A 15,407-nucleotide genomic window follows, 5' to 3' on the forward strand; every position below is an offset into this window, starting at 1 on the left:
ACCTGGAATTATAGGTGAAGGTAAACAATGGAAACTGCTTGGAAAAGTTTGGGTTTGTTTAGGAGAATTCAGGTGATGGTTTGGAAGGAATTGGTGTGGCTGCATGGAAACCAAAGATGTGTCTGGAATTATAGGTGAAGGTAAACAATGGAAACCGCTTGGAAAAGTTTGGGTTTGTTTAGGAGAATTCAGGTGATTTGGAAGGAATTGATATGGCTGCATGGAAACCAAAAATGTGTCTGGAATTATAGGTGAAGGTAAACAATGGAAACCGCTTGGAAAAGTTTGGGTTTGTTTAGGAGAATTCAGGTTGTGATTTGGAAGGGATTGGTGTGTCTGGAATTATAGGAGAAGGTAAACAATGGAAACTGCTTGGAAAAGTTTGGGTTTGTTTAGGAGAATTCAGGTGATGGTTTGGAAGGAATTGGTGTGTCTGGAATTATAGGTGAAGGTAAACAATAGGAACAGCTTGGAAAAGTTTGGGTTTATTTTGGAGAATTCAGGTGATGGTTTGGAATGAATTGGTGTGTCTGGAATTAATTATAGGTGAAGGTAAACAATGGAAACTGCTTGGAAAAGTTTGGGTTTGTTTAGGAGAATTCAGGTGATGGTTTGGAAGGAATTGGTGTGTCTGGAATTACAGGTGAAGGTAAACAATAGAAACTGCTTGGAAAAGTTTGGGTTTATTTAGGAGAATTCAGGTGAAGGTTTGGAAGGGATTGATATGGCTGCATGGAAATCAAAAGTGTGTCTGGAATTATAGGTGAAGGTAAACAATGAAAACCGCTTGGAAAAGTTTGGGTTTGTTTAGGAGAATTCAGGTGATGGTTTGGAAGGGATTGGTGTGGCTGCATGGAAACCAAAAACCTGCCTGGAATTCTAGGTGGTTTTATCTGCTCAATTTTAGTGCTAACACTGAGATTTTGAAGCAGAACAGGGCATGGGAGTTGGAATGGGACTGACCCAGGTATTCTGTACATTTCAACCCAAACATGCCTGATTATTTGGGCTCAAGTGGAATTTAATGAAGCCTTGAGGGCTGTAATTGGTTTGGGGACCTGAAGGATTGAGTTTCTCCAATACCTGGCAGTCACAGAAGTGTTTAACCTCAACCCAATCCAAGTCCTTCACACCAGAGGCCCTGGCAGTGCTGGGGTGTTGCATTTTGGGGTCCAAGCAGCCCAAACTTCTGCCTGAGAGGGTGGAACAAAACTCACAGGTTTATTCCCATGTGCATTCCTTTGGAAATGAACACATCTGTAAATCACATAGATCACAACTGCATATTCTAAAGGCATCTTGATATATCAGCCAGAGGTTATAAATGTCAAAGCTATGAGCCATTAGCTGGTGGCAGAGTCAGATATGATGGCTGTGTATAAACAGCTGCATATTTATGATAACCTTTATATCTGAAAAATGTCAGGAGGAAAACACTATCAAGTGGTCAATTAACATGTTAAATAAGAATAAAAATGCAAGCTGGGGGGTATACAAGATAGATATTTAAAAAATCTGTATCTCCCTTATTTATAAAACAATTTTCTAAAACTTATTTTTAGTTCAATATCTGGCTTATTCCATAACATTTCTTATCTCAAAGTTTACATACACACTTTGTAAACCTTCGATCAAACTTTGAAAATTTTCTATAAATCCATTTCCCACATCCCCCAAAGCCCATATTTATGTATCATTATATACTATATATAATACATACTTATATATAAGCATTCAAATATTCCAAATATGGGGGATTTTTCCTATTTAAAGAAAACTCGAGCTGTTACATATTTTAAGCTGAAAACTGATGAAAGTGCAGTGAGAAAGCTCTGCTGTGTGCCAGGTGACCTGTCCTGGATGCATTTCAAGGGCCCGTTCTGCACCCACATGATATAATATAATATAATATAATATAATATAATATAATATAATATAATATAATATAATATAATATAATATAATATAATATAATATAATATAATATAATATAATATAATATAATATAATATAATATATATATTAGGGATTTTTCCTATTTAAAGAAAGGACTGAAGCTGTGCTGTGCGCCCTCTCCCTGCAGGTGACCTGCCCCGCATGCAGTTCAAGTGCCCATTCTGCACCCACATGATAAAATGTAATATATAAATATCCAAATATTGAGGATTTTTCCTATTTAGAGAAAGGACTAAAGCTGTGCCGTGCATGCTGTTCCTGAAGGTGACCTGCCCCGCATGCGGTTCAAGTGCCCGTTCTGCACCCACATGATATAATATAATATAATATAATATAATATAATATAATATAATATAATATAATATAATATAATATAATATAATATAATATAATATAATATAATATAATATAATATAATATAATATGGATTTTCCTATTTAAAGAAAGGACTGAAGCTGTGCTCTGTGCCCTCTCCCTGCAGGTGACCTGCCCCGCATGCGGTTCAAGGGCCCGTTGTGCACGCACATGATTAATATAATATAATATAATATAATATAATATAATATAATATAATATATATAATGGACTAAAGCTGTGCTCTGTGCCCTCTCCCTGCAGGCGACCTGCCCCGCATGCGGTTCAAGTGCCCGTTCTGTACCCACATTATATAATTATAATATAATATATAAGTATCCAAATATTGAGGATTTTTCCTATTTAAAGAAAGGACTAAAGCTGTGCTGTGCGTGCTGTCCCTGCAGGTGACCTGCCCCGCATGCGGTTCAAGTGCCCGTTCTGCACGCACATGATATAACATAACATAACATAACATAACATAACATAACATAACATAACATAACATAACAATATTATATAATATAATATAATGGACTGAAGCCGTGCTCTGTGCCCTCTCCCTGCAGGGGACCTGCCCCGCACGCGGTTCAAGTGCCCGTTCTGCACCCACATGATATAATATAATATATAAATATCCAAATATTGAGGATTTTTCCTATTTAAAGAAAGGACTAAAGCTGTGCTGTGTGTGCTGTCCCTGCAGGTGACCTGCCCCGCATGCGGTTCAAGTGCCCATTCTGCACGCACATGATATAATATAATATATAAATATCCAAATATTGAGGATTTTTCCTATTTAAAGAAAGGACTAAAGCTGTGCTCTGTGCCCTCTCCCTGCAGGTGACCTGCCCCCCATGCGGTTCAAGTGCCCGTTCTGCACCCACATGATATAATATAATATAATATATATATTGAGGATTTTTCCTGTTTAAAGAAAGGGCTAAAGCTGTGCTCTGTGCCCTGTCCCTGCAGGCGACCTGCCCCGCATTCGGTTCAAGTGCCTGTTCTGTACCCACATGATACAATATAATATAATATAATATATATATTAGGGATTTTTCCTATTTAGAGAAAGGACTGAAGCTGTGCTGTGTGCCCTCTCCCTGCAGGGGACCTGCCCTGGATGCACTTCAAGTGCCCGTTCTGCACCCACATGATATAACATAACATAACATAACATAACATAACATAACATAACATAACATTATATTATATAATATAATGGACTGAAGCTGTGCTGTGTGCCCTCTCCCTGCAGGGGACCTGCCCCGCACGCGGTTCAAGTGCCCGTTCTGCACCCACATGATATAACATAACATAACATAACAATATTATATTATATAATATAATGGACTGAAGCCGTGCTCTGTGCCCTCTCCCTGCAGGGGAGCTGCCCCGCACGCGGTTCAAGTGCCCGTTCTGCACGCACACGGTGAAGCGCCGGGCGGACCTGAAGCGCCACCTGCGCTGTCACACCGGGGAGCGGCCGTACCCGTGCGAGGCGTGCGGGAAGCGCTTCACCCGCCTGGAGCACCTGCGCAACCACTTCCAGACGGTAGGAAAACCCCCCAAAATCCTTTTTTAGAGCACAATTTCCCTCCCAGGTTCAGCGTTTAGGAGGATTGGTTTATAGGTGTTCAGCAAAGACTCTGCTGGTTGTGGAAGTGTGGATTGGTTCACTGGTAGGCATCTCAAACTCAACACCAGCAAAGCAGCGTATCAGCTTGAATTATTCATTATTACTATTTAATTATTTCAGTATTCGTTATTTTATGTGGCAATTTGTATTTAAAATTTAATTTTTCAGCGCATTTTCCTGTCAGCCCAACAAGCCACGACCATAATTGACATAGACTCCATGCTTTTACAGAAGGCTCATCATAATCTTTATTATAAACCTATGGTTTTATACCCTAGTTTGCTGCAGGTGGACCTAATTGCTTCTCTAATTAAAACATCATCACTGTTGGCTAATTAAGAAACCACCCTTTGGTAAACAAATCTCCATAACACTTGCTGATGCAACTAACTAATTTACAGCTCTCAAAGCTGAAGCTAGTTGTTTATTTTTAGGTAGAAGTACTTTTCATCTAAAAGTGCTGACTTGTCAAAATTGGAGTGCTTTGTGGGAAGATGTTTGAGCAAAAATTGAATGGGGAGGTATGAAGTGAATCTGCCAGCTTGATGGAGCAATGGCAAGTTGAGAACTTGTATTGGGAAGTAATTGTAAATGTTGTAGATGTAGTTTTTAGTATGAAAAGGGGGCAGGCAGAGTATTGAAGTGGAGGGAGAAGACCCACCTTTGTTGGTTCAGCATCTGACTCCGTTTATTGACTCAATCAGTCACTTTTTATAACTGTGTTAATTAAGTTCATGCATATTGCAAAACCCGAGCTCACAATAGGTCAGACATAACACACCAACCCCTCCTTTTGTTTCCAATACCAAGATTTGTGTTCTCAAAACTTACTTTTACTTTCTCAAAACAGCCAAAGATAGAATATCTACTTGTTATGAGAAAACTGGTTTGCAAGGTTCTCAAGGCCTTAAGCTTTTCTACTCATATTTATTTCCCCAGCCACTTGGATCAGAGAACCTGCATTTGGTAGAGAAGCTAAAAATGCTCCCTATTAAATTATTAAAAAAGAAAAGCTCAAGGAGTGCACAGAAGAAACCTTCTGCCTGAGAGCAGAGAATGGCATTCCCAGTGGGTACTCCTGCTAAAGAGCCACTGTTTGGTCTCATGTCTCATTTGATGCTGGGTTTCCTTTCCTGTTAGCAGCATCTGTAGCCTGAGGTTCCTGTTTGTCACTTTTACTTGTAATTAAAAACAACCTGAGAACTTCTGCTGTTTACAGAAACAGGCTGTGAGAATTTGCTCCTCACAGCTGCCTTCTAAGCCATTTCTGAAAAATCTCTAACAGCAGAGTGCTTGGAACTGTCTTGGTGAGCAAATCTTGGCAAGGCAGGAGAACGAATCTTATAGATAAAATGCAATAAACAACCTTGAGAGCGAGAAACGAAGAGCTGGGAAGAAACTAAGAACCAGGCTGGGAAAAGAGACTTTCTAATTTTTTCTCTGACAATTAAAGAATGTGAAATCCTTTCAGATCCACCAGGCTGGCAAGCTGATCTGCAGGAAGTGCAAGCGGCAGGTGACGGAGCTGACGGGCTGCGTGGTGCAGCAGGGCACGCGGCGCTACCGCCTGTGCCACAAGTGCTTGGCACAGGCCAATTTCGACAGCACCCCCGAGGATTTCAGCCCTGCTGGACACTCTCCTGCCTCCTCCACGGGAAATCAACGGCCCAAATGGGATTTGGAGGAGGAGCAGAAGTCAGGGGAAGAGACAGGGGAGGAGGAACCCTATAATTTGGTTGTCCGGCACAATAGCGATGAAATTCCAGAGGAGGTGAAGGAAAAGGTGAAGCCAAATCTGAGGTAGAGCTTTGTGGATTTGTTCTTATTGTGTTCAAGATGAAATCACAATGCTGGTATTTTAATAAAATGAAGTATTGTTAAAATTCTGTGCTGAGAAGCAACATTTGGATTGAAACAAGTTGTTTTTTGCAGACGTGGAACAGTGTAATTGCTTCTAAATGTCATCCAGAAATGAGGATCACAAAATAACCTGAGTTGAAAGGGACCCACAAGGACACTGAAGTCCAGCTGCTCACTTGTTATCTGGAAATTATTTAGAAGAATTGTTTTATATTTCATCAGACTTGCTCAGAGCTCTTGCTGTGAACCAATTTACAGTTCTACAAAGGTTCTCTATGATACAGATTTTTAAAAACCAAATATTGCTAATTTGCTTTGGAAAAACTCCTAGTGAGGTGAGCAGCTGAGAAATGTTAAACCACTTTTTTTTTTTTGCTGTAATTAATTTGTACATAATGCATCAGAAAGCTCCTAAGAAAGGAGCAAGGGAAACAAGGGGAGTTCTTCCTGTTGAAGAACTTTTTTATTTTTGTTTTCTCAGTGAACTTTACAGCTTCTTCTAGTTGAGAAAAGCATGATTTAGGAACTCCCACAGCAGAGTAGAGTAGGTGACCAGAGCATCTGTAGTGCACTTGGATAGTATGAATTTGCTTTTTTTGTACTGTGAATTTTATAGAAAGATACACCAACGTGGTTCTAAGGAAATAAAAGTGCAATCACTGCAAGTGCAGTTGTCAGGTTTTTTCCATTTTTTTTTCCCCCAGGATTGATGCAAGATTTGCTTTAACCCATCTATCTTACTCTAGGAATAAAAAGGCCAAAGTCCCTTGAATTTCAGTGGGACATTTGTGACTTAAGATCATAAAGCTGCTTTGGAAAGGTTCTCCTGCTTGTGTAATTTTAGGGTGCTTGACAGCATAAAAACATTTTTTACAGCACAATTTCCCTCAGAGGTTAAGCAACTCTTGTAATTCTGGACTCTCCTAAGCTTTTCTACTCATATTTATTTCCCCAGCCACTTGGATCAGAGAACCTGCATTTGGTAGAGAAGCTAAAAATGCTCTCTATTAAATTATTAAAAATGAAAAGCTCAAGGAGTGCACAGAAGAAACCTTCTGCCTGAGAGCAGAGAATGGCATTCCCAGTGGGTGCTCCTGCTAAAGAGCCACTGTTTGCTCTCATGTCTCATTTGATGCTGGGTTTCCTTTCCTGTTAGCAGCATCTGTAGCCTGAGGTTCCTGCCAAGAAAGCAGAAATTCCCCACAGAGAATTTGAGAACATGGATGCACATCCAGGTTCTGCCTCCAGCAGCTGCCATTAACCTTGGCAAAAGTGAGAATGGGGCAAGATTCTGGAATAATTCCCTAAAGCTCTCCCAGTCTCCAGCCTTTTGAGATTTGTACATTTACTAACCACCAGTGCAGGTTTTTTCCAAGTAGTTCACCACTCTATCCATGAATTTCCTATATCTGCAGGATTCTCTGGCACCCCCAGAAGGGTTTACAGTCTAAGGGTGTTTTTTAATGACCCACTTTCAGTAGAGCAGCACTGTGAGCTGAAACTTGCCACTGCCACAGCTGTGGAAATGGAACAAGGTGAATTTAAGGACTGTTTTATATTAAGTACTTAATAAATATTAAAAAAAAAACATAGATGAATAACACTTACTTAGTTAATTCCAAATGTTTTCTTAGCAAGCTCCTGTCAGCATTTCAGTAAGTAGAGCACCTCAGTGTGTTACTATAGCCTGACACTGATCTTGGGGCACCTCAGCATTTGTCTGCAAAGTTCAAATTTAACCACATAAATTTATTTTCTCACGTTTTAGAGAGCTGGGCTAAAGGAAGGCTACCCTCAGGTCTTACATTCACCTCCCCTCAGTTCATTGCCCATCTCCCCCTAGCCCCAACCCCTCCATCACCTCTCCATAGCCCCAATTCAGGTCCTTGCCCAGTTCCCCTCAGTCCCTCACCTACTGACCCTCAGCCAGTGTCCATCTCCTCACACTGCTGATCCTCAACCTGAGTCCATCTCCCCTCACCCTCAGTCCGTGTCCATCTCCCCACGCCACTGACCCTCAGCCACTCAGTGTCCATCTCCTCACAACCTCAGTCCCTCGGTCTGTGTCCATCTTCCCACACCACTGACCCTCAGTCCATGTCCATCTCTCCACACCACTGACTCAGGCCCTCAGTCAGTGTCCATCTCCTCACACCACAGGCCCTCAGTCCATGTCCATCTCCCCTCACCACCGACCCTCCGTTAGTGTCCATCTCCTCACACCCACTGACCCTCATTCCGTGTCCATCTCCCCACACCACTGACCTTCAGCCCCAGCTCAGCCCCTCAGTATCCATTTCCCCACCCTCACTGACCCTCAGCCCCTCAGTGTCCATCTCCCCTCACCACTGACCCTCGGTTGTGTCCATCTCCCCACAACACTGACCCTCAGCTCCAGCTCAGCCCCTCAGTGTCCATCTCCTCACAACCTCAGTCCCTTAGTCTGTGTCCATCTCCTCACACCCACTGACCCTCAGTTGTGTCCATCTCCTCACACCCACTGACCCTCAGTTGTGTCCATCTCCTCACACCCACTGACCCTCAGTTGTGTCCATCTCCCCACACCACTGACCCTCGGTCCATGTCCATCTCCCCTCACCACCGACCCTCAGTCTGTGTCCATCTCCCCACACCACTGACCCTCAGACCGTGTCCATCTCCCCACACCGCTGACCCTCAGACCGTGTCCATCTCCCCACACCGCTGACCCTCAGTCCGCATCCATCTCCCCACACCGCTGACCCTCGGTCTGTGTCCATCTCTCCCCACACCACTGACCCTCGGTTGTGTCCATCTCTCCCCACACCACTGACCCTCAGACCGTGTCCATCTCTCCCCACACCACTGACCCTCAGCCCCAGCTCAGCCCCTCAGTGTCCATCTCCTCACACCACAGTCCCTCAGTCCATGTCCATCTCCCTTCACCACCGACCCTCCGTCAGTGTCCATCTCCTCACACCCACTGATCCTCGGTCTGTGTCCATTTCCCCACCCTCACTGACCCTCAGCCCCTCAGTGTCCATCTCCTCACACCCACTGATCCTCGGTTGTGTCCATCTCCCAACAACACTGACCCTCAATCCGCGTCCATCTCCTCACACCCACTGACCCTCAGTTGTGTCCATCTCCCCACACCACTGATCCTCGGTCTGTGTCCATCTCTCCTCACACCCACTGATCCTTGGTTGTGTCCATCTCTCCCCACACCACTGATCCTCGGTCTGTGTCCATCTCTCCCCACACCACTGACCCTCAGTCCATGTCCATCTCCCCTCAGCCCCCTCATGGAGAACACAAGCTGCCTCAACTCGACGCCTGATTGGCTGAGCACAGTCACGTGACCCAGCCAGCCAATGATGTTCCAGCACAGCCCCTGAGGGGCCGCAATGGCGGCCATGCCCTCACTGCCTTTGTGGCTTTGCGTGAGGAGAACGAAACCCCAAAGCTGTCAAAAATCACATTTATTTTGTACCATTAAACTGGCATGTTTTAACTCTTACTGATAAAAAAAAGTCTGCTTACCTTAACAACACACAAATATAATTAATTTGTGTCTGAACTGATCTGTCAAGATCACTCACAAAGCCATTAATGTTTCAGTCCAAGTTTTATTTTGGCATTGAGGCTTGCTTAAAAAATGAGAGAGGTTTTATCCCTCAGTCTGTACAGCATGGAAATAAAAACAGAACTATTTAAGATGATTTTACAAGATGAGACACCACAAGTGAGGCACTTGGAGAATTTACAGTAACAGAGCAGGCCAGGCCTATGCTCCTCACATTTAGATTAAATAAATACAGCAGGCAATGCACATTTGCCATCCTGTCATTTAAAATAAAAACAACACACTTTTGATTATTTTTCATTAATTTTCATTCAGTCAAGTCCATAATCCTTTGACATTTAAGGACTGTCTGTATTATTCTTTTTTAAAAGACAATTAGGCTGATCCAAAGCATGCTTTTTAAAAAAGACAGTTTTCAGAATTTGAGAGTGAACCCAGGATTTCACATGGCAATTTATTTACAGCAATTCAGCACCACCTGCTGGCATGACTTCTTTTTTAAAGTACCTTAAAAGATGTGGTGGTTTGTTTGTTTAATTGGCATCATTTTTTAAGTGTCTAATTTTAAACACTCAGATATTTTTTCCCCACATTACATCTGAGCCACTGCAGCTATTTTGGATTTATGTAATCTGGAGGAGGGATGTTCAGCTCAGAATTAGAACATGAAATATGCAAATGAAATCAATCTAGATGAACATTATCTCCTGCCAGGCTGCAAAATGGGAGTATTTTAGTTATCAGCTCCACCAATTTCTGTATTTTATACAGCTCCTAGCACATGAACCTGAAAAGCTGCCAGCATTCCTGGGACTCCTCCAACCTGTAAAACCTCTCCTTCTCCATCCCCCCAAACCTCAAATAATTCTTATTTTCTGTCTCAGTGAAAACACTCTGCCATTCCCTGCAATTACTCCCTTCAATTTCTGATTTAACTGGCCAATTCCTGAGTTTTTCCCACAGGGATTACAGTTTTAGGGGGTTTTTGCCAGCTGATGACCAATATCCACTCAACCACAATTTTCTTCCTTTAAATATCAATGATGACAAAGACTTCTGGCTTTTCATCCTCACAGATCTGCATTGCTGAGTAAGTTATGGCTTTGACCTCTGTGCCCTAGAAAAGAGACAAAAAACATAATTTAGAAATGAATTTTATCCCTTTTACCAGCTCAGAACCCCCAGTTCTCATGCTATCAATTTATTTTTCCCCAAAAAAAGCTGTAACTATATTTGTTCTGATGAATAAGGAAGTTGCCACACTAATGGCCAGGTCAAATAGTGAAAAGGAAACTCTTCCCTTGTTTTATTGCCTCTTAATACCACAAATTCCTTCTTTTACCTCTGACAGATCATCAACATTTGCTCTGCTAAAAAATGACCCAGAGCAAGACATCAGATTTTGCTACCAACAATTCTTTAGGGAAGAAAAAAGCAAAACCTGACTAAGCAGAAATCTCTACCAATAAATTGTGAATATAAATTGATTTCCTGTGTAATCAACATCATATAAAGGAAGCCAATTGGGTTAATTTGTTGAGTTTTGAGGAAATGTCATGCTTGGTGAAACTGAGCCATGCAGGAAGTGAGACCTTGAGTTCAGCCACATTTTTATTTTAATCTGTGCAGAATTCAGATTCTGATTTCAAGGACACCACACCTCCTCCCTCTAAAATGGAAAAAGAGGAATCACTTCTTACCTGTGGGTGTTTGTCTAAAGAGAACTCTTCTCCCCACCTGTAAAGGCAAAAAATTACAAGAGAGGTTTTGTAATTTTGGTAATATTTACCAAATGCTATAATTAGTTTCAGTGAGGAGCACAGAAGAGTGAGATTTTCATTTAAAGCCTTAAAGGAAGCAAGAAAAACCCACAATCCATTTCCAGCCAAGGGTTTCAGCTCACCCAATTGATCTTATTTTGAATTGCCTTCGGTCAATGTGAAGCACTTTCACTTCCTGCAGAGAGTGGGAGAAGTGTGTCAGTCCCACCTTCCACCTTCAGGCACAAATTCCCACTAAATCCCACTTCCAAAAGCAATTTCCCACTTCCAAAAGCAATTTCCCACTGTTTAATCCCCTTCCACCAGCCCAGCTTGCCCCAAGCCCCATCCAGCCTGGCCTTGTATTTTTTGTGTTCCTTTTTCCCCTAAAATCCCACTGCAAAAAGCTGAATCCAGAGCACTCACCCTGGGTATAAAAAACTCATCAGCACTGAATTTATACAGCCACTCATCCAGGAAGTGGAAGAGAAGAGACAACAGGTCATGCCCTGTGTGAAGCAGAGATTGTCTCAGCAAAAAAAAAACATTTTTAAAGCACCTGAGATGTTCAGGAGATTCTGATAAACGATGCTTAATTATATTTTAATGAACTGGACTAAGGCTATGTGTAAAGATTGAGAGTTTTGGTGCTTTTCTCCCTTTTTTAGCTGTCCACAAAAGAAGTGCAGACCTCACCTTCTGCCTCTACCTCCACTGTATCCACAGGTTCCACAGTGCCTGTGTCTGTCATGTAGCCAAACATGGCCATGGCACACTGCTCAAAGGCTTCTTCCAACGTGTCCCCCCAGGCATGGAGCCTAAAAACACATGGAACAATCACTGGAATAAAAAAAATTACATGGAATAATCATTGGAATCAAAAAATCACATGGAACAATCACTGGAATTAAAAAAACACATGGAAAAATCACTGGAATAAAAAAAACACACATGGAATAATCACTGAAATCAAAAAATCACATGGAATAATCACTGGAATAAAAAAAACACATGGAACAATCACTGGAATCAAAAAAACACACATGGAGTAATCATTGGAATCAAAAAACACACATGGAGTAATCATTGGAATTATTCAAGGTGACACATGGAATAATCACTGGAATCAAAAAACCCACACGGAACAATCACTGGAATCAAAAAACCACATGGAATAATCAGTGGAATCAAAAAATCACATGGAATAATCACTGGAATCAAAAAAACCACATGGAATAATCATTGGAATCAAAACACATGGAATAATCATTGGAATAAAAAACCATATGGAATAATCACTGGAATAAAAAAAAAAACCACATAGAATAATCACTGGAATCAAAACCCCACATTGAATAATCACTGGAATCAAAAAACCACACATGGAATAATCATTGGAATCAAAACACACATGGAATAATCACTGAATCAAAAAATTACATGGAATAATCACTGGAATCAAAAAAAACCACATGGAGTAATCACTGGAGCCTAAAAACACATGGAACAATCACTGGAATCAAAAAATCACATGGAATAATCACTGGAGCCTAAAAAAACACACATGGAATTATCATTGAAATCAAAAAAACACACGTGGAATAATCACTGAATCAAAAAATTACATGCAACAATCACTGGAATCAAAAAACACATGGAATAATCACTACAATAAAATTGTGGATCACACCAAAAAGAAACAGCCCCAAAGTCACATGCAGGTGAAAAATCAGAATATGGAATAAACAAAAAACCACCTAATTTTTCTAGAAGTTAAAAACTCTAGAAGAGTTTCTTGGGAGAACATGGAAAATAAATGTTTTATCAGCCAAGAAAGTTCTCTCCTAATGTGGCTAATTGGGGTCTATAAAAGCAAACTGCACAGAAGAAATTTTGTTTAAAAGGAGATTTCAAAAGACATTTTCAAATAACACAACAGCACAACTGAAACACTAAAAAAGAAACCAAACACAAAATTGACCATGTCAAAGCAGGCAGTGAGTGAAATTTCAGAGTTCCACATCTGCAAAGTGTCCTTGGCTGTTCCTCCAGGCTTAAAGCAGTGCAAGAAATAATCAATTTGTCACCCTGAGAAATCCCACACTTACTGCACGTCTGCTGTGTGATCCAAATCTGAGGGGGGAAGCAAAAAAGAAAAAGAATGATGTCACCAAAAGTGTTTATAACACAAGGATTAAAAAAAGAAATAACATCAATATCTGGTTTTCTGACAGAACATTTTTATATTCATCTGTAGATGTGATAAATCTATTTTGTAGTATATTAGAAAAATTTAACAGAGGTGGAATTTTGGATTATTTCTGCCAAAAAAAAACTGTTTAATGGGATTATGTCAGTGCAGGGTTTGGCTGCTGAAACCCAAAATAAAAAGAAACTTTCACCAGGAGTAAAGAGATAAATGAATAACTGAAAGTTATTCATGCAGAGGATGAGATTTGCAAATATTTCCAGCTCAGTGAGGAAATCTACCTGTCCACACCCAAAAGCAGCCATTATGCAAAGAGAAGGATTTAAACCAGAATGGAATATAAAATAGAAGGCAAACTTTACTCATGGAACATGATTAACATCTCATGAACCTCATTTGTATTTATTCAGAGGAATGAAAGAAATGCAAACTTGCAGCAGAACTAAGTTGGGAAATAAATGCTCACTTCAAATGAAAAATGATTCTGGTGCTGTTTGAAGAGATCCCACACTACGAAAGGATCTCAACAACAGTCTCTAAAGCAAACAAATTCCTCTGGATGCAAAAAAGGGAGAAAACCTTCCACAGTTATGGAAACTGCATGGCTGTTGTGGTGTGTCACAATTCCTGCAGTTCTATCAAATAAAAACAGCCTAAAAATATAAATTATATCAGAGATAACAGAGGCTGTGCCTCAAAAAACCAAACTCAAAAAACCTCAAAAACCAGGCAGGGAATTGTCCCCTGCCTTGAGCTGCCATCCTCATCCTCTTAGGGGACATTCAGGGGTGGAAAAAGGGAGATAAAAATCTTTAAGTGGAGTAAAAACAGCACACACAAACCCAACACACTTCTGAATGTCCCTTCCTACACGAGAGATAGAAAAATTGCTAAGAGGAGGAAAAGTTTTCAAGGTGACACTTAAGTTATTTATTTCCATTGTGATTTTTTTTTTTAGTGCCCTTAAAAGAAAAGCACAATGAAAAAAAATTGGTTTTTCATTCCTAAATTTCCTGTTATCTTCCTTGTCCTCACAACAGCACTGCCACGCCCACAGTGCATATTTAAAATGATTAATTTTAATTATTAGATTTAAAATTATTTTTAAAATATTTCAAATTTTAATTATTTTTAATTATTTTTCATTAATTTTGATTAATTTCAATTATTTTTCATTATTTAAAAATTTAAAAAAATATTTTAAAAATAAAATTTTGAGTTCAATCATTTATTTTAATAATTCAAATACTCACATTCATATTTCTTGCAGAGAGGGGGGTACTTGTCTTTCACAGCTTTCTGCTCCTGGGTCAGGTTGTAGTCCCTGTCCTCGTTTGCCATGGCTGAGGCTCCACAGGGATTTAATTCCTTCTTTCCTGCTTTCCCCACAGAATTATTCACCTGTGGAGAACAAGGAGGGATCCTCTCAGGGCTAAATTTGGGTAATTTCAGGTGGTTTGGGGCAAACTGGGAAATGAGGAAGTTGAGAGTTCAATCTGATGTTTGTTCACTCAGCAGAGCCAAGGGAAATATTTCTTATGGGAATTGTGGACTTTGGCTTTTTCTAGGAGGAATTGTTTTTTTCTTCCTTGCGTACACTGAGAATTCCATTCATTCATAAATAATGAAATACAGCTGATGGGAACAGCTGTAAAGTGAATTAAACTTCCACGCTTTAGGTAAATTTTCATTTTCTAATTAATTTTTTTAAGGTGCTCAGCCCATTGTACATCACACACCTGAAGTGTCACTGCCCCAAAAACCTTACAGAGGATTTTTCTTAGGAAAAAAAGTCATGTTCTCTTAGGTCAAAGATTGCATTTAAACCTCCAGACCTCAAAGATAAATCCAGCTGTCCCAGGGGTTTCTGTGTTTCCTTTTCTGGCTGATTTTTAAAATAAAATAAACAAAAAGAACTGCATCAACTCCCCATTGAAAAGTCAGATTCTCCCAAATTGCTCTTTTCCTGTTCTTTTATAAATCCAACAGACACAAACTGAAAAACCCAATTAACTTCAGGCTAATTAATTCTCCTTTCCAGATTTCCAGACATCATAACCA

At 40.4% G+C, this 15,407-nt stretch overlaps 1 protein-coding gene across 1 annotated transcript in view; it reads left to right on the forward strand.

Moving 5' to 3' along the window:
* LOC141731330 (zinc finger and BTB domain-containing protein 8A-like) overlaps positions 1 to 12,009 on the forward strand; it is a 27,983-nt gene extending 15,974 nt beyond the window's left edge. Inside the window, exons 3-5 of the mRNA XM_074555923.1 lie at positions 3,699 to 3,868; positions 5,424 to 5,752; positions 11,806 to 12,009. Of these exons, the coding sequence (XP_074412024.1) occupies positions 3,699 to 3,868; positions 5,424 to 5,752; positions 11,806 to 11,959 (653 nt within the window). The 3' untranslated portion in view covers positions 11,960 to 12,009. The remainder of the gene's footprint in view (positions 1 to 3,698; positions 3,869 to 5,423; positions 5,753 to 11,805) is intronic.
* The last annotated feature ends 3,398 nt before the right edge of the window (positions 12,010 to 15,407 follow it).

This window comes from Zonotrichia albicollis, chromosome 20 (assembly GCF_047830755.1).
Source record: "Zonotrichia albicollis isolate bZonAlb1 chromosome 20, bZonAlb1.hap1, whole genome shotgun sequence".
NCBI classification, from domain to species: Eukaryota; Metazoa; Chordata; class Aves; order Passeriformes; family Passerellidae; genus Zonotrichia; species Zonotrichia albicollis.